At 36.9% G+C, this 21,128-nt stretch overlaps 1 protein-coding gene across 4 annotated transcripts in view; it reads left to right on the forward strand.

Moving 5' to 3' along the window:
• IGF1R (insulin like growth factor 1 receptor) overlaps window positions 1-21,128 on the forward strand; it is a 394,663-nt gene that overhangs the window by 295,587 nt on the left and 77,948 nt on the right. For all 4 annotated transcript variants that reach the window (XR_011170289.1, XM_069098499.1, XM_069098497.1 and 1 more), the window contains 2 exons: window positions 12,654-12,966; window positions 19,202-19,350. Coding sequence is in view for 3 of the 4 variants with exons in the window: in XM_069098499.1 (XP_068954600.1) it covers window positions 12,654-12,966; window positions 19,202-19,350 (462 nt within the window). In the remaining variant the exon portion in view is untranslated. The remainder of the gene's footprint in view (window positions 1-12,653; window positions 12,967-19,201; window positions 19,351-21,128) is intronic.

Raw genomic sequence — 21,128 nt, forward strand, 5'->3', positions numbered from 1 at the left:
TCCACGAGGTGCTGCTTCCAAAAAGTTCTTCTGCCTCTCTCCTGTCTCTCCAAATCTACTCACCAGCTCCTCCCAGTTCATGTCTCTCTTTTCAAGTCAACAAGTCCATCCCACAGGTGGGATTAACAAGCTCTGGGTTTTAACACAATCAATTTGAAAAACTAAGCCAATACAGGGGGATCTTTAAATGCCATTACTATCACAGTGTGGCATCTGTGGAGAAACCTTGACGAGCTCAAAGACAGCCTGAGGACTAAGGAGGAGGATGAAGACTATGACAGTCATGCTTTTTTCATGTGCTCTAGGCACCAACCAGATTAGACGTTCTTTGCTGTATGAATTCGTTCCATCTTGCTTGTGTTTGCACTGTCCCGTATATCTGAATGTCTTACACCTCTCTACCAAATGAAGTCCTGGCCCCCAATTTAAGCCATCTTTTCATTGTATTCACCCTGAAGTCCTAAGTCAGAAAAGATTGTTTTCCTTCCTTTGACCTCTAGCACATCATAACTTTCCTGTGTACTTACAATTCACATGTACACATATACATATATAATTTATAACATGTATATGTATGTGTCTAATAGATAAAGATACAAATATATAGAAATAAATATAGATATCCAGAGACAGCTAAGTGGCACAATGGATAGAGTGTTTGGTCTGGAATCAGGAAGACCTCAGTTCACATGCAGCCTCAGATACTTACTAATTATTTGTATGACCTTAGGGAAGTTAACTGCCGTATGCCTCAGTTTCCTCATCTGTAAAATGGGGGTAATAATAGCACCTGCCTCCCAGAATTGTCATGAGAATCATATGAAATAATATTTGTAATGTACTTAGTATAGTTCCTGAGACTGGCACATAGCAGGTACCAAATGAATGTTCCCTCCCTCTTTCCTTTCCTCCCTCCATCCCTTCCTTCCTTCTTCCTTCCTTCCTTCTTCCTTCTTTCCTTCCTTCCTTCTTCCTTCCTTCCTTCTTCCTTCTTTCCTTCCTTCCTTCCTTCTTCCTTCCTTCCTTCTTCCTTCTTTCCTTCCTTCCTTCCTTCCTTCCTTCTTCCTCCCTTCCCTCTCTACCTCCTTCCCTCATGCAGGTCCCCTAGATTATAGCTTCTTCAGGGCAAGGACTTTGTCTTACTCATTTTCATATTCCCATCAGGCTTAGATCAATGAATTGCACATGATAGATATTCAGTACATTTTTTGGATAAAGAATTGGGTTGGAGAAGAGACAAGTTAGAGAAGAATCAATCTCTTCCTTTTAATAGTTTTTGAACTGCCCTCGCATGAACCTAGAATTCAGCTTTAGTGGGAAGAGATAAAACCTATAAGAGGAATTTTTAAGGTAGCACATTTTTACTTAATATAATCAAGTATTTAAAATAAGGAAGAACTTCATAACAACAAGAATTGTCCTTCGATGAAAGACTCTACCTTTTGAAGTGGTGGCATTCCATATTATTTCAAGTGTTCCAGGATGACTTTTTGTCAACTGTATTATAGGGGTCTTCCTGTATTAGATAGGAATTTGGGCTAGATGACCTCCAAGCTGACTTCTAATTCTCTTAGCCTCTGGAAGGGATAAAGCAATGACAAAAATAGATTTCCTGAACCTAATTGACATCTACCTAGTAACCATAGCCTTCTTCTGCAAGCTGTATGTGGATTACATACTTTTTGAAGTGATTTGTAGCTAGAAGCTGCCTTGAAATATTGGGGGAGAGGCAGATATTTATTTGCAAAGAACTAGAAAATTAGGGAGCAGTTTAGTTTTTTGACCCTTGCTGAGTAGATGTTCTGTGATTAAGTCTGGTCCAGAAACCTCTCCCTGGCCTGCTGTTGCTTTCATATTTTATTTCTGTGATTCCCATTTAATGGCTATTCAGTTAAAAACTGCTAAATACAAAAGGGCAGTTTAGAGGGGGAAACATTAAGAGCAAATTTTAAGTCCAACATTGTGTTGAATGAAGTTTATTAACACATAATATTCAGGTGTCTCAAGGCCCTACCCCAGCTGCTAGAGTGTCTCCCACCAATTGCTTTAGATTTATTCTGTTTATTTTTCTATATCTGTGTGTCTTGGGTCCCCCAGAAGAATGCAAACTTTTTAAAGTCAGGGGTTGTTTCACTTTTAGCTTTGTATTCCCAGCACCTTGCACAGTGACTGGCATATCATAAGCATTTAATAAGCACTTGTTGATTGCTTGTTTATATTATTTTTTACCAACTATCCTGTGTGTACAATGACAATCTAATGCTACCTCTTTCTAATTGCCACATACATTGAGGGGACAAAATTTTATCTGTGCTAAACAAGCAAAAAAAAAACAACAACAACAAGCTTACTTGAATTATCTATCCAAAAAGAGGAAAGCCAGGATCCTTGGTAATCTAGTGTCTCAGTGCTTCTCTTCCCTTTGGATTTCTCCTAAGACTTATCTTCTTTTTGACTATTAGGGTAGATATTGGAATTTTTTGTTGTTTTTTTTTTGATAGGGTTGAAGGATGAGTTGGTGAAGGATGTGAGTGATATGTGTTGGTGCCTTAGATTTTGGTAAGGCACACAGAGCAGCGGTGGTTTTAGAATGAATAACTGTTTCAATATAATGAACACATCTATCTATTTACAAGCTTAATTGAAAGTTGTTTTCAGTTCTGACTGAATTACTGGAAGTGGGATTTCTGGGTAAGGGCTTTGTGGGATTTCCCTTTAACTCTTCTTCTGGCAAATCAGAGAAATAACATTTCTCTTTAGAGAGACTTCTACTCCAGTTAATTTTTTTTTCAAGTAATTTTAGCAGTTTTATTTTATTTGTATTATGCGTAGTGAGTTAGCCAGATCAGCCTACTTTTCCTTTTTCACTGATTTATTTAGACAATACCACAGTAATTGGATAGATTGAAATACTTCTCTCTCCATGAGTGTAGCAATTTTTTTTCTTCGCTTCTCTCTTTCATTTGATGGATGGCCTTTAAAAAAAGTGATTCAGGATAGTAGTGGTAAAAGTGTGTATGAGAAAGGAAAGAAAGGAAGGATTGAATAGCGTTTTACAAGGAGGAGAACATCCTTAAAAAATAGTTATCCCACGCTTTGTAACCTCCAGCAGGCCCAAGTTTGACTGGCACTGTGCCACTGCTGGCAGAGGCTGACTCACAGGTTTGCCAGAAATGTTCCTCTTCTACTCGCTGTGTTTTTGTTTCATGTGGCTGGGTATTTATTCACCTGATTGTTACAACTCTAGAATTCTCTGAAGTTGTGGTGTGCTCAAGATAAAGGTGTATGCTTTTAAAATTTTAGCTGTTACAGACAAGTGATAGTAGAGTGTGTGTGGGTGTACACACACACGCACACACACACACGTGCATATATAACAGCCTCTCTACTCCTGAATGGTCATGTACCAAGGAAAGTAAGGAGTACTGTGAGTTAACTTTCTAGGACTGAGAGTGATCCTCTTCCTGTTTTTTTTTTTTCTCTCCAGTCAGTTTGAGATCACTGAGAAGACGGGAACTGTTATAATGATTTCAGGGTTTTTTAGCTATTTGATGTCATTTATATATATGAAACTTCAAAAAAAAAGATATTTTAAAAGTCATTTTTAAAATATGTTCATTTTGGAAGATTGACTATAAAATTCTCTGCAGATCTTTTCCATTTTTCTCCTGTTTGTTATCACCCTTTCCATTTTCATCCTGAAATGCCTTAGCTTAGTCGGGTCTTTCACCAAGTTTTCTTCAAACTGACAGTACTCTCCACTGCTTCTTTCTCTTTTATGAGGAAATAACTGATTATCATCATCTTCTATCATCTTAGTAGGACAGATATTTATTTCTTCCACTGCAAAAGACATGTTTAAAATTTTTGCAAACGTTTTACTAGCAAATGTTCACAAGTATTTAAATGTGTACCACATCATATATTGTCCTTAAAAATTGATACTTAAAATCTGAAATATTCCATGGGGCAGCCATTTTACTTTCTTCTAAGATCTGTCCTCTCTGAAGAATTCAAAAGTTTGAATTTGCTGACCAAACAGGCATCCGTAACTCATCTTCCTGAAAGTCAATATCTCCCTGTGTAGTTACAGGAAGCACCTTCCACTGGGTAGGTAACAAGCATCCAGATCACCTGGTGACTCTGAGTGGCCAGCCACTAAAGTTAGGGACATCCATCCCAGGATCACTGTTTGGTAAACTTTGCTGAAAAGCAAGCAGAAGAAGTAGTTAAGAAATTGATGGAGTTTTAGTTTCACTTAAGCTTATTTCTTGCTGCCATGTTCAAGCAATTGTCATTGCTTAAGGAGGAGGGACTGCTAAGTGACATGCTGTAAAGAGAGGAAGCAAGAGTTTCCACAAAATTTTACAAATAAGTTTGTATTTCAAACAATTGTTGTCTTTGGCTGCCATATATTTCTACTTGGCAAATAATTTACTGACTAAGGAACTTTTTAGATTCTTTTAATCTCCTCGTTACAACAACTTGATTTGCCTTGGTCAAACTTTTATATGAAAAAAATCTTATAGCCTATTGTCCTTTCTTCCATTATGTTCCTTTTTTTTAAAAAATCATTTGTAAATAGATTGTTTAAGTCAGGATAAAATAGCCTTATTTGTACATAGCATCATCTCATTTTTATTCTTGCTTTTAGCATTATAGTCATTAAGAATTTTTGCTATAACAAGACATCTTGCTGGTTGAATCAAACCCTGAAATGTTCCAGATTCTCTTGGAAAAGATCCATAACAACTCAAAAGAGTTTAGTCTACCATCCACAAAGGGAAAACCAAATAGATTTGAAAAATGCCTGTTGTTTAAATCATGACATGCAGTAGGATGAGTTCTATGTATTGTCCTCCTGACAAGATTCATATTTTGGACATGTGGTAGAAATAGATAAGTTGGGTCCAGATTTAAATAGGAGACAGAAAGTGGATTAGATTCCTTTCAGGAAGTTGAAAGGCTTTTTTAATGACGCCATATTTTCCTCAGAAGCAAAGTCCTGTATTTGTAATACTAGTAGTTTATCAGTGTTGTTGCATGATTACAACACATGAAACACTATAACTTTTTTAAAAACAAGGTTTCATTGATATCTTGTTTTTGCATCACCTAGATTTTCCCCTCTACCTTTTCCTCCTCTCCTATCCCCCAAAAAATCTTCCCTTATAACAAATATGAGAGAGAGAGAGAGAAAATTTGCAAAACCAATCAACACATCCAAAAAAAAAATCTGATGTTCTATGTAGTGCTCCACACCTGTGGACCCTGACCTTTCTTAAGGAGCAGGAGAGTTGTTTTTTTGACCAAGCTTGATTGAAACACCTTAGTTGTCAAAAAATTAAAATTGTATATTAACTCAGATGACAGTGAAAAGGTTCATGGAGGATATGAGCAATCTTTGACATATAACATATGGGGGTCTGTTAATAACTTGCATAAGGGAGCTATGACAAAGAATTAGCATGAGTGATATAATCAAGGAAATGAATGACAGAAAAAGAAGATGGGTTGGTCACAAAAGATAACTCCTTATCAAAGCTTCCACAATGGAAGTCTTTCCTATTTTTCCTGTCTTCTTTCACCTTATTCCCAGAAACATACTCTTTGATCCTTCCTCCTGACTGTTCCCAGGAAGAAGACATTCCATCTCTTGGCCCTGAGAATTCTCTTTAGCTGTCCACTATGCCTGGAACACTCTCCCACCTTTGCTCTTATTATTGACCTCTCGTGGCTCCCTGTAAGTCTGAACTAAAATCTCATTTTATACTGGAAGTCTTCCCTAATCCCAATTAATCCTAGTGACTTTCATCTGTTAATTATTTCCTATTTATCCTGAATCTAGCTTGATATCTCCCAATTAATCCTAATTATATATACATATATTCCTATATCCCTATATATACACATGTGTGTTTGTATATATTCATGTGTGTGTGTTATTTATTTACATGTTATCTCAGTCATTGAATTGTAAGCTCCCTGAGGGCAGGTACTTTTGCCTCTTTTTGTAACCCCAAGTCTTAGGACAGTGCCTGGCATGTAGTAGGTTCTTAACAAATTAATTGATGGTTGATATCAGGGGAAAGTGAGAAAGGTCACTAGTCCCTTGGATTCACATCCTGAGGCAAACTTGTGGGAGGACAGTGACCTAGAGTTGTAAGTCATTAAGTCAGAGCAGCAAATATTTATTAAGTCCTTTTTAAGCTCTGTGTTAAACTCTGGAAATACAAATATAAGCTGAAGGAAAGGCAGCCCCTGCCCTCAGGGGTCTTACTTGCTAATGGAAGAAGACAACTGAAAAGCTGCAGTGGGGGAGAAAGTAGCCTGGCAGAGGACCTGATAGAGAAAGTCCAGAGAGTCAGGAGCTCTAAGTTATATAGTATAAACAGGCTTGGATGGGTTATGATCCACATTGTTGGAGGGAATGTCTACATCAATGAAATCACAGATCCGTTTAAATATCTTGAATAATTGTGTAGTATATAAATTCCAAGGGGGATGTACTTAAACAAACACCTTTTGATTTTAAAGTTGTAAAAAGATTTGTTGAATGAGGCATTAGGAATTGCTTTCATCCTGTTGTCTTTACCATAGTGTGTGGGAGCATGCTTTCCACAGTTATTACCTTTAAAAACATATAGTATATATCCTGTAGTGTTCTACAGAAGCTCTCTCTACCCTCTCTAGCCAGGCCAAGTGCTCCTTCAAGGTCAATGCTTTTCCCCTTAAAACTGGAGAAGTTCCAGTTTGTCAGGAAAACAACTGAATTTTCCTGCAATATATCTCATAGTCCCCAGGTCTTTTAACCTATAGAGCAGGAGTCCTGGAGTATGGTTTGGATTGTTGCATATTTTGATTCTACCTATATGATGCAGATATGGGAGGTAGAACTGTATTTTTCAATAGATATGAACACCAAGTGAATTAGACAATGTGTCATGTCATAAAAGATTGGTCTTTTATGTAGAATAACATTTATCTTGGGGTGAAAACATCCCTACTTAGCCTAAAAATTGTATGTATTTTTTGTAATTTATTTAAATAATTGAAAAGTAAAGGAAGCAGTATATTTTATAAATGATATATGTGATAAGTCTTTTTATAATTTAATATTCTCTTGTCTTTTTCTCCACACTTGTAAAAGTTTCTATAATCTTCCCTCCATTCCTCTAAGTATAACATTTGTAGTATATTATATAAAGTTGTTTTTGAAAGTTAAAAAGGTTATGAACATGAGTTAGAAAACACACCACAAAAAAATTATCCCAGAACAAATGCAGCACACAAAGTGAGGCATAACTGCAAGAAAGCTGGAGGCAGAATCAGAAGATGCTTAGGTTTATTTCCAGGTCTGACACATCACTCTGTGACTACGGGTAAATCGTTTAACCCCTCAGCCTGGGCTCCACCCTTCATAAAAATGGACTACAAGAGGGACATGGTCAGACTTGTACATTTGGAAGATTGTTTTGGCAGCTGTCTAGACAATAGATGACAGAGGAGAAAAACTTAAGTAGAAAGATCTGTTGTGATCAAATCATATGGACATGGCTTTGGCTGATGTCACTCTGAGTAGTAAAGGGGAGGAAAAGGAGAATGATTATAGTAACAGAATTGACAGAACCTGGAAGTTGAGTGAATGGTGGAGGATGATATGAAAGACCCTTTCAAGTCTGGGTGACTGGGAAGATGGTGGTACCCTCTGAAGAATTAGGAAAGTTTTTAGGAGGAACAGGTTTGAGATGGGGGTGGGGGAGGAAGATGAGAATTTCTGTTTTAGATTTGTTGATCTTGAAGTTCCTTGGTATATCTCTTAGGACTGGATTATTGGCAAACAGTGCCAGATAAGAGCTTAGAGAAAGGATTAAGTATATAAATTTGGTACTCTGTAATAGAGGTAATGGTTGTAGATCAGGTCAGCAAAGGAAAGACATAGAAAGAAGAGTACCAAGGAAAGAATCTTTGAGGATAACCATATTTTCAGAGGTAGGAGGACAGTGAGCCATTAAAACAGGCTGAGAAGAAACTGTCAGGCAGGTAGAAGGAAAACCACAAGGGAAATTTGTCGTAGAAGACAGGGAAGGGGAGAGACTCTCAAGAATAATAAGTAATCAACAGTTTAAAATATCACAGAAAGGTCAAGGAGGATCAGTACTGAGAAAAACAAACTGCATTTGGTTGCATAAGTAATGATCTTATAGGCAAAATCAATGTTGCACATATACCAACTTATACAGTTTATATGTTAACATTTTGCTATGTTGTTTTTATTTATATTTTATAGATGGCTTTTGGTTTTTTGTCATATTTACTTCTGAATATATACCTTCCTCTACCAGCGAGCCTTTGCTTTTAACAGATAATGATTAAAAGTAAAATCAATTTAACAAAACAAACCATCTGATAGTATGTGAAATACCCCATACACATAATTCCCCATCTCTACAGTTAAGAGAGGGAGGTAACATTTCTGAACTCTTCTTAGGGATAAGATTGTTCATTTTAATTTTAGTTTAATTTTATTATTCTTTCCATTTACAGAATAATAATCTCATTTGAGTCTCATAACAACACTGCAAAGTAGGTGCTGTTATCCCCATTTTACAGATGAGTAAACTGAGGCAAAGATAAGGTTAAATAACTTGCCCAAGGTTACGCAGCTAGTAAATACCTGAGGCCAGATTTGTCGTTATGTATCTACTTTTCCTGGTTCTGCTTGCACTACCATCAGTATCTGTTCATAATAAGCCTTCCCATGTTTCTCTGAGTTCTTTATAGCTACTACTCTGAAGCTACTTTTTTCCAGTTCTTTGCTACCACAAAAAGTTTTGCTATGAATATTTTTTGGTGTCCATTTGTTTATTTTTTACCTCCTTGAGGGGTACATACTGAATATTGAGATCTCTGGGTCAAGGAGAAATATGTTTCAGATTAGTTGGATTACTTCATAGATCCACCAACATTGTATTAGTGTGCCTGTCTTCTTGTAACCCCTCTAACAGAGACTTTTCCCCCATCTTTTACCTTTTTTCTCAAATTATTGATGTAAGACAAAATGTTTTTTAAATGTGTATTAATGTCCTTTGTTTTTATATCAGCTATATTTCCTAATATATCCCTCCCCCTTCTCTGAGATAACTTACAGCAAAGAATGAAAAAAAAAAGAAACAATTCAGTAAAACCTAGCCAACAGATTTTTTAAAGTCTGACATATATAATGTTCCACCCCTATATTTTCCTGTCTTTGCAAAGGAGAATGGAAAGATACCTCTTCAAATCTCTTCTTTGGGGGCTGTTTGGTTATTATATTTACATAGCATTCAGTTTTAAGATGTGTGTGTGGTTTTTTTAATTGTTACTGTCCTTTACATTTACATTGTTGCGTTTTTGTTTTTGGTTATATTGAACTGCAAATCAACTTTTATTTTCCCTAGGTGTCATATTTCCATATTGTTATACTGCAAAGTTACAGATTCCTATACAAATCTAGTTGTTTTTTCTCCCCTCCACCTCTCCACAAACATACTCAGCATACACATGGTACTCCTTATTTTGAAGGAAAGAAAAAATGAATTCTCCCTTCCCTTTTTTTTCCTCATAGAGGGCTAGAACTAGAAATGTATTTATTAAATAAATTTTAAGTTTTGACATCCTTAAAAAGGGGCAGTTGGTGAGATATGCTGACCTTAGGTACCCCCCCCAAAAAAAACCTCTTAATAGATGCTGAACACTAGTAATATTTTATACATTAAGATAAGACACATGGTTTGCCATTGTCTATTGGGGCTATGCCTAGGGTTTTGTGTCATCTTAGATTTCCTCATTTCATGCTGCCCAATGCTCCCATTTTGGGTTCTTCAAACTATAGCTTTAGAAAGAGATAATGATTACTTCCTACTTCTGTAGCAGCCTACTCCTTAGTAATTTTGCCTCCTAATAAAGATCATTTTCTCCCCTTCAGTCCCTATCTCCAACCCTTTTTAATAGTCTACTATATACAGATCCTATCTTCTATTTTAATGTCTCCTCATCCTGAGGTCCTTTTTCAGAAGAATTATTTTATCTAAATATGAGACCATTTTTCCTATCTCTTGAAAGCACCATGCTCCTTAATGATCGATTTTAGGACTTACTAAAATTTCTCTATGAAAAGCCACCACTGAACTACCTCATGCCAATTTTATTGGTGCTCACTACCACTACTTTGGTCTAGGATCTGTCGGTGGTTTCATTATGTGCAACTTTTGGGGTGGCTAGGTGGTACAGTGATACTTAGTTGTCTTTTTCCAATCCTTGACCTCTTTCCCTTTCCTCCCTTCTTCAAAACTGATTCTTTTTCTTCTTAGGTATCTTGCACTTATCTCAACATTTTGAAAGTTTCATTTTCCATTTTCACATTTTTCATTGTATCATGTATATTTGTAACCTCCCCATTAGATAGCGAGAGTAAGGGTTGGGCACAAAAACCTGACAGGCCCAACCCTTGAGAATGATAGCTTTGCTCATTTATAATCACATCCCGGTTTTGACCTTAAAGACAATCACTCGGCTTGATCTGCACTTTTTCAGTGGACTTTGTTCTGAAGGACTTGGGGGGAAAACCATCCTCAGAAGACCACAGTCTGTAACTAGAGAGTCTATTTTAAAGGAAGCCCTGGAAGGAGTTCTATAAAATATTTGAACAGTGACAGCATCTTTGTTGTATATATCTGGCCTCCAAAAGGTGACTACTTTGGAGGGGAAAACTTTCATTTAGCTATGTGTAAGTCCTGACATGTTTGTAAATAAGTTTTTGTTTTTCTCCAAGACCTATAATTTAATTTGGTTTGAGGAACTCTCAGTAAGTAAACTCTGAATATTCCAAAACACTTCACTCCTGTTCTTCAGTGTATAGTCTGATAGTTGCTTGGGATACAGAGAAGTTAAGTGACTTACCTGGGATCATGACAGAAGTTGGAATTGACTTCCTGACTCTAAGGTTGTCTCTAACCACTAGGCTGCCTCTTTACTACACCGTGTTACCTTTTTGTAAATAATAAGCAAATAAATAAAATTTTATATTACTTATAGTTACAGCTCAGATAAAGAATATATCTAGGAGGTCCTCCTAAAAGTCTTGGTGCAGTTTTATGGTAATAAAGCTTATTTTTTTAACCTCAAAGTTTAAAACTATATCAAGACTTTTTGGGACACCCTGTATATCTCTGCAAGTTTTTGCTTTGAAATAGTTTTGTGCTATCTTGCTGTGGTTGTTTAGTCACCTTTCAGGTGTGTTTGTGATCTCATTTGGGATTTTCTTTTTTTTCTTTTTTTTTTTTTAAAGCAATTGGGGTTAAGTAACTTGCTCAAGGTTACACGGCCAGTTATTTCCGGGTGTGGTGCTAAGTATTAGAGCCCGGATTTGATCCCAGGTCATCCCAACTCTGGGGCCGGTGCTCTTACTCACTCTACCACCCGGCCGCCCCTAAGACTTGCTCAAGGTTACATGGCCAGGTGTTTCTGGATAGGTGCTAAGTGTCTGAGCTCAGATTCGATCCCAGGTCATCCCAACTCTGGGGCTGGTGCTCTTACTCTCTGTGCTACCTGGCCACCCCAATTTGGGATTTTCTTGGCCCAGATACTGGAGTGGTTTGCTATTTCTTTCTCCAGCTCATTTTATAGATAAGAAAACTGAGGCAAACAGGATTAAGTGACTTGGCCAGGTTCACACAGCTAGTAAATGTCTGAGATGAGATTTGAACTCAGAAAGATGTGTTTTCCTGTCTCCAGAACTGGCAATCTATCCACTGGGCTGCCTAACTGTTCTCTATCTTTCTAGCTCAGATAAGTTTTAGGAAATATATAATGAAAGATAGATTATATATCTGTCTACCTTTATAGTTATTTGTGTCCTGCTATCAGGCAAACAAGCTGTAAAGCCATATATATTTTGTGTATGTGTGTGTATGTATATATAAAGCTGTAAAGCCATATGCACACACACACACACAGAGTTTTAACTAAACACCAACTCATGTTTTTTTGGAGATCATTTGTGAATTTTTCTTTACTAAAGGTTTTGTTTTCATTTAACATGCACAGAAAAGGCCCACCTTTCTCAGCACTAATAGAATGACTACTTTAAGTAAATCCTCAGTGATTAGGTAAATATATAGTTAATTGATGGGGCATAGAAATTGCCTGTTTCTCATTGAGGGTAAAACTTTTTGATGCATAACATGACTGTGAAAATTGCTAGGCTGCTAAAAGAGTTGATTCAAGAGATTTTATTGACATATACAGTAGTAAAATCTTACTATTTGGGAAGAAAACCTTTTCATTTCAGCTCATCTAGATGTAACATATCAATGTTTCGAAAGGATATTTTGCCTTGTTCCTCTTTGTGGGGTTTGGGGGGAAGATTAGAATGAATTTTTGCTTTTTTCTATTTATTTCTTATTTTGAAGGTTAACTGCCATATTTAATATTACCCTGAAATTTAGGGGACATGGGAGCCCAGTTATCCATTTGTCCTGAGAGCAGACTTCTTGTCCCAAACTCTTTGCCTCACCCACAAATCCCTTGGAGTTATCAGTCTTTATATGTTCCTCTGCATAATATTAAAATTTTTTCAAAGGCACTCAATCATTCTCTTCTTCTCCTTTCAGTGTGTCCTAGCTCGTGTGGAAAGCGGGCCTGCACAGACCAGAATCAGTGCTGCCACCCAGAGTGCTTGGGAAGCTGCAGTGCACCAGATAATGACACAGCCTGTGTGGCTTGCCGCCATTACTACTACGGGGGCACTTGTGTGCCTACCTGTCCTCCTAACACTTACAAGTTTGAGGGCTGGCGTTGTGTTGACAAAGATTTCTGTGCCAGCGTCCACAGTGCTGAAGCCAATGAATATGAAAAGTTTGTGATCCACAATGATGAGTGCATGCAGGAGTGTCCCTCTGGGTTCATACGGAATGGGAGCCAAAGGTAAGCCATAGTCTGTAAGAACAAGGTGTGCCAACTGGCGATCAGAAGCCTTTATGCTTTCAGTTGTCTTTGGTTGACTTTTTCCATACTCTCTTTATTTCTATAATATTTCTTTGGGAGAGAGGGTGGGAAAAGTTCTTCAAATCAAGTCATCAAGCATTTATTAGGCACTTACTGTGTGCCAGACAGTGTGCTAAGCACTGGGGACACAACTAGAGGCAAAAAGAAAGACTCACTGCCCTCAAGGAGCTTAGATTCTATCGAGGCAAGACAAAACTTGAGAGCTGAAAAGAGGATGGTGGTGAGGAAGAGAGCCAGGAGGAGATGAAGGTTGATTGGCCTGAATCTTTCCCTAAAATGAAAGGACCTCACCAATGGGAGAAGGTGACCAGCATAATGGAAAAATGTTCCAGAGTGAAAAGGCTGCAGTGGAGGGCACATGATGTAGGGTGAGGAAGCCCCACATTCTTAGAGTGAGATGGGAGTGGAGGCATTGAAGTCCTGAAAGTCGCAATTGAAGCCATGAGAAGAATTTATTAAGCACTTATGTACTGGGCACTGTGCTAAGTGCTAGCTTTCAGGTTTCAATTTGGGGGGACTTTGCTTGTTCAGTTTCCTGTTGCTTACAAACAGTACTTCCCAGTCACCACCATTACCATAGATTTACAGATAAAGACCAGAATGACTGCAGTAATGTTTAGCTGGATTACTTTTAACACAAAAATGTTTTAACATAAAACTTCCAATTTCTATCATTTGGACTTGTTTCTCATGTTTTTAGTGTGTTTCTGTATTTTGAGCAATATGTTGTCTTAAGCAGATGACTGTTTAGTTAAACCAGACAGAGTAGTTCCATTTAATTTTATAATTAGTTGTGGAAGAATGATTTCTTTAGCATTATGACCTAGGTAAGCCACTGTGTTCATTGCAATAATAGAATGTAAAATGATGCCAATAGAGAATTTTTAGGTTTATTTTCAATATAATTAAATAAAGACATTTCACTGTTTTCCAGGAATATTGGCTTCCTGAAAACTACGCCATTAAGTGGATCATTGTAAAGCAGATCATATTTTCTATAGAAACAGTGTTTTAATTGAGAATTATGTTCTTAACTAGGGACATGGCATCAGATAAATCAGAGATATATCCAACAATATTTCTTAAAAAGCAAAGGCACAGCAGCTATAAATTAGTAAAAAAAAACCAAAGTCACAACAGATATTAAGTTATACCTGTAAAGAGATGAAATTTCATTTCATATGCTATGAATTGAGCATAACTACAAAGTGTATAATAACTATATGGGAAACTTAGGAATACTTGGCTTCCTCTTTGGGTTTTTGTGACACTGCTCTCTTTTTCTCCCTCCTACCTGCCTGATTGTTGTGTTTTGATCTCCTTTGCTGGATTATCTTTTATATCATGACTTCTAATTGTAGGTATATGGCAAGGCTATGTCTTGGGTACTCTTTTCTCTCTACATACTTGTTGAATCCATTAGCTCTGGGGGTGAGGGGATGGGGGACAGTGTTAATTATCATCTCTATGCAGATGACTCTCAGATCTCTAATCCACAGCCCTAATTCCACGTTGCTCATTGCCTTCTGGACATTTCAGATTGAATGCCATCTCAAATTCATCATGTCCAAAACATAATGTTTTCTGTCTTCACTACCAACCCCATCCTTATTGTCAGCCTCAATTCCATTTACTCAAGATTACTTGCAAATCTTGTCCTTTCTACACCTATCACATATCTTGGATCTGTACCTTTCATTCCATTTAGATACTAGTTCAGGTCCTCATCAGCTCTTGCCAGGTGTGTGTTGAAATTCTCTCTGCCTTAAGACTCTCCCCATTACATTCTTCAACATAACTGCCATAGTGATTCTCCTAAAGTACAGGTCTGACCATGTCACTTCCTTATTCAGAAAACTCCAGTTGTTCCTCTTGGATCAAAATACCCTTCTCTGTTTGGCATTTAAAGCCCTTTACAACCTGAACTCATCCTCCATTTCCTGTTTTATTACACATCACTCCCCTTCATTCACACTACAGGTCAACCATTGTAGCATATGCATTATTTTGGACATAGTATACTATATCTCCTTCTCTGTATCTTCATACTAGCTCCCTGCCATCCTACCAACTCACCCTTAGATAGGTAATACTTTTCTTTTTCACCTTTGCCTCTTAAAATCTCTGGCTTTCTTTAAACTTCAGCTCAAGCAATATTCTCTGTAGAAAATCCTTTCCTGGGCTAATGTCTTTGCCTCTAAGGATACCATATACCTACTTTTTAGATATCTCAAGTGACCTACATACGTGCATGTTATCTTACCCATTGAAATATAAGCTCCTTGACGATAGGGACTGGTTTTTCTTTGGTGTCTCTGTCCCCAGTGCCTAACATACAGGAAAAGCTTAATAAGTAATTGGTGATTCATTGAGAGATTATATCAGCTGTCCCCTGTCACTGGAATAAACTGTCTCTTCACCTGTGACTCATAGAATCCTCATTTTCCTTCAAGGCTCATTTCCCACCTTCCTGTTTATCTTGCATTTGTTTTTATCGTGTGTGTGTGTGTGTGTGTGTGTGTGTGTGTGTGTGTGTGGTGTATAGTGTATATGTTTTCACCAACTTCTACTTTTGTCTTTATATTTGCAACATCTAACACAGTGCCTGTGTTGTAAGAGACACTTAATGCTTGTTGATTGATTGATAATTGATTGACAGAAAGGAAGGAGGAAGAATGTACTTACAGGGAAAATCTCATTTTCTCTTTCCCTGATGTCTCCTTGTGGTTTTACACTTTTTATTAATCATTTGGCAGGAATATTTGTGATCTCTTACTAGTGTAGAAGCCCTATACGTTCATTGCTGTCTGGATATCCTAGTCCCACGTGACCCTGGTTCATCTAATCAGCCATCAGGCATTTTTTAAACTCTTACTGTGTGTTGGTCACTGAGGATACAAAAAAAGGGCAAAAACATGTGTCTGACCTTATGAAATTCACATTCTAATGGGAGAGGCAGTATGCAAAGAATTGTATGCATAAGTTATATGGGAAAATGAAAGAAAAATGTTGAAGTATGAAAACATGATTAAATGCATGTGCTATTTATAACTCATTCCTGTGCCTTGGCTTTAATTATAATAACTAATAATAGTAATGATGATAATAACTAGCATTTATATATCCTTTTAAGGTTTGCAAAGCACTTTACATAAGCTAACACATTTGATACCCACAAAAACCCTGGGAGGTAGGTGCTATTATTATACCCCACTTTTTTCTGATGGGAAAACTGAGGCACAATGTGCTTAAGTGACTTAATCAGAACACACAATTAGCAAATAGCCAAGCCAGGAATAGAATCCAGATCTTCTATGATGCCACCTAATTGCACATTATATAATAAGGTTCTAGGAAAAATTTAGTTAATGAAAAGATTTTTAATTTATATTGTTGCTTACCTATATAATTTAATTAAGTTAGTTTGGAAATAATTTAAAAGCATTAATATAAAAGACTGTCCTGTTTACTATTCTATAATATATACATGCCTTAAGAGTATAGCTTTTTAAAATTTGTTTATTTTATAGATTTATTTATTTATTTTATAGGTTTATTTGATCTAAAAATAGGCACTGTTCTTTTATATTTCAATATCAACTATGGGGAGTCAAAGGTCTTAGCTGGGTCTACATCAGTCTAACTAATTTTGCCCACTTATTTCATAGAAGTAATGTTCCTCCTATTCAGTTCAGCATTTTAGTGCCTTCTGTTTACAAGCCCGTTATCTAGGTGCTAGGAATACAAGAAATAAATGTGAACATGACAGTAATTATTTCACATAGCTATGACTTGGATATTGTGAGTTTATAGTGGGGAAAAACATATATTCAAATAACTGAGTTCAGGGAAAATGCTATCTGTGCAAATACAAAGTTCCAAAAAATGTTCTGAAAGACTGGAGGAGGGAGAAATCACTTTCCTGCTGAAAAAGAGAAAAGTTTGGAGGCTTCATGGAGGCAGTGGAACCCCAGGTAGGCCTTAAAGGAAAAAAAATGCTTCAAAAGTTGGAGTTAAGTATTGGAGATGATGTGAACAAATGAATGGAAATAGAAGGTCAGCAGTAAAATTGTACTGAGTGAAATTGTTGTTTACTAGAATATATTATACACAAAAGAAGATTGTTGCACTAATGCTAAGAGCAACCCAAATCTGCATGGCACTTTATGCTTTTAATGTTGCTAACGTGACCACAGTCTTAGATATTCAAAGATATTGTCCCTTGTTCATCATAATGTGATTAGTAAGGTAGCTGAACTGAGATTAGACTAGACTCCCAAATTCAGTGCCCTTTCTACAGAAGTTGAGGTTCGATTGTGGAGGGCCCTAAAGTCCAAGATCAGGAGTTTATAGTTTATTCAGTAAGGTTTTTAGTATAGGAGTAATCAAGTAGAGAAATGCTAGGGAGGAAGTAGTTAGAAAATTACTTGAGCAATGGTATGAAGAATGGATTGGAGGGGGAGAATAGAACGAGAACAATGATAACTAATATTTACATAATGCTTACTATGTATCAGTTACTTTCTAAGCATTTTACAATGATTTCATTTGATCCTCACAACAGTTCTAGGAGGTGGGTACTATTAAGTGTCTGTGGTCACACTTAAACTCAGATCTTCCTGACTAGGGAACTGGTACTCTGTGCAGTTCACCATCTAGCTGTCCCTAGAATGAAGACAGGAAAGTAATTTAGGATATGATAGAAAACTCCATTCTAGAGGTAATAGGGGACAGAAATACAAAAGATGACACTTAATTGACAAAAGTGTGTGTCTTAAAGGATAAAGGTATCATAAACAGAAATAGAAAAGTGAGGGGGTCCACCTAATGGGTTCAGAGGGGGAGGGGATGCATTCAGTTTTGTATATGTTTAATTTACAGTGCTAATGGGGCATGTTGGTGGAAATAGAAGCCTAGAATTCTGGGAGGAAATTAGCATGTTCTCTTTCTCTCCTTCTCCCTCCCTCCCCCTCCCTCTGCTCTACCGCTCTCTTTTTCCCCCTTTACCTTCTCTCTCCCTTCTTAACTTCCTCTCCCTCCTCTCTCTTCTTTTCCTCCCTCCACACACACACATCTATGTATACTCAGATATGTGTGTATATGAGATACCTCTCAGTTTAAAAATATGTGTGTATAATTATCTCTATAGAGGGGGTAATTAAATCCATAGCATGAATGATATGACCAGGTATGAGAGAAACAAGGAAAGAGGCAAAGGACAGAACCTTGATTGGTACCATAGTTTAAGAAATAAAAAGAGATTGAATGGTTAAAAGATCAATAATGACAACAGCATACAAAAAAGGAGTTGTCAGAGAAACAGAAGGAAATCCATGAGTAGAGTATCATGGAAGCCAAAGGATGTTGTCATTCTTCACTTACTTACTTCATTACTTTACTCACTCCTGTGGTCCTAAATTCCTCAGTGATTTTCCATCTGTTATTCTACAACACTGGAAGCAGGACCCTGCTGCTGAGTAATGAAAATATATTTCTTTTATTTCAAACAAAGATAACTGTCGTATCAATTTGTAAGTGTCTGCAAATTCTTCAAAATACAGTTTAGTTGTGTTTTAGCAAATGAATGATAGGCCTGTATATGCCAATCTGCCAACTTTATGACCCTGAAAAGTAAAAACAAAAACAGTGCCTCTTAGAAATCGTTTACTTAGTTTTACTAGGATACTAATTGTAGAAGCATATATTTTATTAATAACATCAGAGTAATTGGGTTCATTCTTCCATCATCATTGCTTATTTGCCAAGCTTTCATAGATATGCAGACAGAAGAGCACCATTATTCAGAGAACAGGTTCTCCTCTCAGCCCTGATGTTTTTCCTTCTTATGGAGCTATTTCTTTTGAGTGGGACCAGTCGGTGTCCATAGTAGCTGTCCTATAACATGTGCCTCAAAGATGTATCACTTTGTTTGACTTGATTCTAGTAACCCTCTTTGCTAATTTACTTAACCTCTCTGCTCTAAATTTTTAAAATTTGAATAGTTTATCCAGCACAAACCTAGCAGTAGGATTCACAAGTATTGCTTTATTTTTTGTTACATGTGAATAAAAACAGTATGTTTACTTAACTTTTTTTTTAATTTGAGAGAATTACTGAATTTTTCATGTTTTGATTGATTCTTTCCCTGTGACAGTATGTACTGCAGCCCCTGTGAAGGTCCTTGCCCTAAAGTCTGTGAGGGAGAGAAAAAGACGAAGACGATTGATTCTGTAACTTCAGCACAAATGCTGCAGGGATGCACCGTTTTCAAAGGCAATTTGCTTATTAATATCCGGAGAGGCAGTAAGTAACACATTTCTCCTAAAAAAATTTCTTTGGAGGAACTGGTTGTCTTGTTTGTTTTGTTTTTGTTACCTTTTCCATACGTTTCAGTGAAAATATAGCCCTGGAAAAAACAAATACAACAAAGAATCCTTGTCAATTAAACCTCTCTGCTTTGCTTTTCTCTCTCCTGAGTGTTGAGAGATTCAGCAAAACTTCACAATCCCCTTAATTGAGGTGTTCGCAAGTACGTAAGTAGATCAGGTATTTAGCCTCTGGCACAGTTTTTCTTCCTGCAAGGGAACACTGAAAATCTCACAGTGCTCATCATTAATGTGAGAGTCACGTCCTGTGCAGTGAGTGCATGTCCTAACATACAAAGTAAAGCCTAAATGGGATGTGTCAGAACTGTGACTCATCAGATGGGAAAATTCCAGCCAATACTAAGCTCTAAAACCTTTGTTTTGTTTTAAGTACAAAGGATTTTTTTTTTAATGCCTAGTTATCTTAGAAGGGTGGGAGAGAGGTTGAACTATTACCTGCCTCAAGGGTTGAAGATCACAAAATATGTTTGAGAACCAAAAAATAGCTATATGTCTCTACATTTTAAAGAGATGGTTTCTTAGAAATCTAAACATTTTTGATCTGGAAAGAAACATTTGAAATTATCTAGGCTAAACCCTCATTTTCTCTCTACAAGAGTACTACAACTCATTTAAGAGAGAAATCCCTGAACATTTCATATAAGTTGAATTTTTTTTTGGCAAATTAGATCATTTTCTCATTGTCTTTTATATTTCAGAGGTATTTTGCTTTCATTTCTGATGGTCTCTGACAGAAGATCCAAACACATTAGATTTAACTTCTTTGTCCCTGAGCCACGTGGTCAAATAGTCGATATTCCAACAATAAAGATAAACACAGCAAGCTTGTTTTTTAAAGAAATTCTCTGGTGAATCCTTTTGTAGAACAGAGGACCTTTTTGTTGAATAAAAATCACTTCCTAACATATCTCTTTTGTGAAATTGTACTTTCCCTTTGAATGTTTTTTTAAAGGTATACATTTGGTATTTGTGGATGATTGGAGAATTTTTACAAGCTTCTTGTTATTCACTGCCTTTCCCCCTCATGGATAGAGAGGAAATGACTAAGACTGTCCTTGCTTCTTTCCCCATATGATCTTCATTTCCCTTTCCAGAACATTTGCTTTAGACTCTGATCCTATTATTTTTTTTTGTCTTTCTCCTAAACATCCTCATAGCATATTCTTATCCGATGTATTTGAGCCACATTTGAGAAATGCTTAGATCAACCCTGTGAGTTCATTGGCATAATGAGGAAACTCCCTCTACCAGTGCAGATGTGTGCCTACTTTGCATTTTGTAGTCTTAGAGAGTAGTCTGGGAGCCCCAAGAGAGTTAAAGGACTTACCCACCCTGGTCATATATGCAACACAGCAGAAATAGCACCTGAACCCACATCTTCCTGGAAAAGAGACAGGACTCATTCTTCACTGAGAGGCCATGATGCCTATTAGTTTAAATATGAGGTACATGATTGTTCAAAACATCCACGATTTCGCTACTGTGGGTACTCCCTCCACAAAGCAGTTCATAACTCCTGCGTAACTCAGTAGACAGTATTCATGAGGTGCTGTGGCTAAAAAAATTCATCATTCTGGTGATGAGCCAAATATAAGATATAAGAAATTAATTAGATCATTTTAAGAGGGTGTGAAAATTTCCCAAAAAGGAGTTTCCCAGACAGTTGCTGACTATGTTGAAATTGGTAGTTGTGAG

The sequence above is a fragment of the Petaurus breviceps genome, unplaced genomic scaffold, assembly GCF_028583685.1.
Source record: "Petaurus breviceps papuanus isolate PSGF00001 unplaced genomic scaffold, PetGlider_PUasm1.0 37, whole genome shotgun sequence".
In the NCBI taxonomy this organism is placed as follows: domain Eukaryota; kingdom Metazoa; phylum Chordata; class Mammalia; order Diprotodontia; family Petauridae; genus Petaurus; species Petaurus breviceps.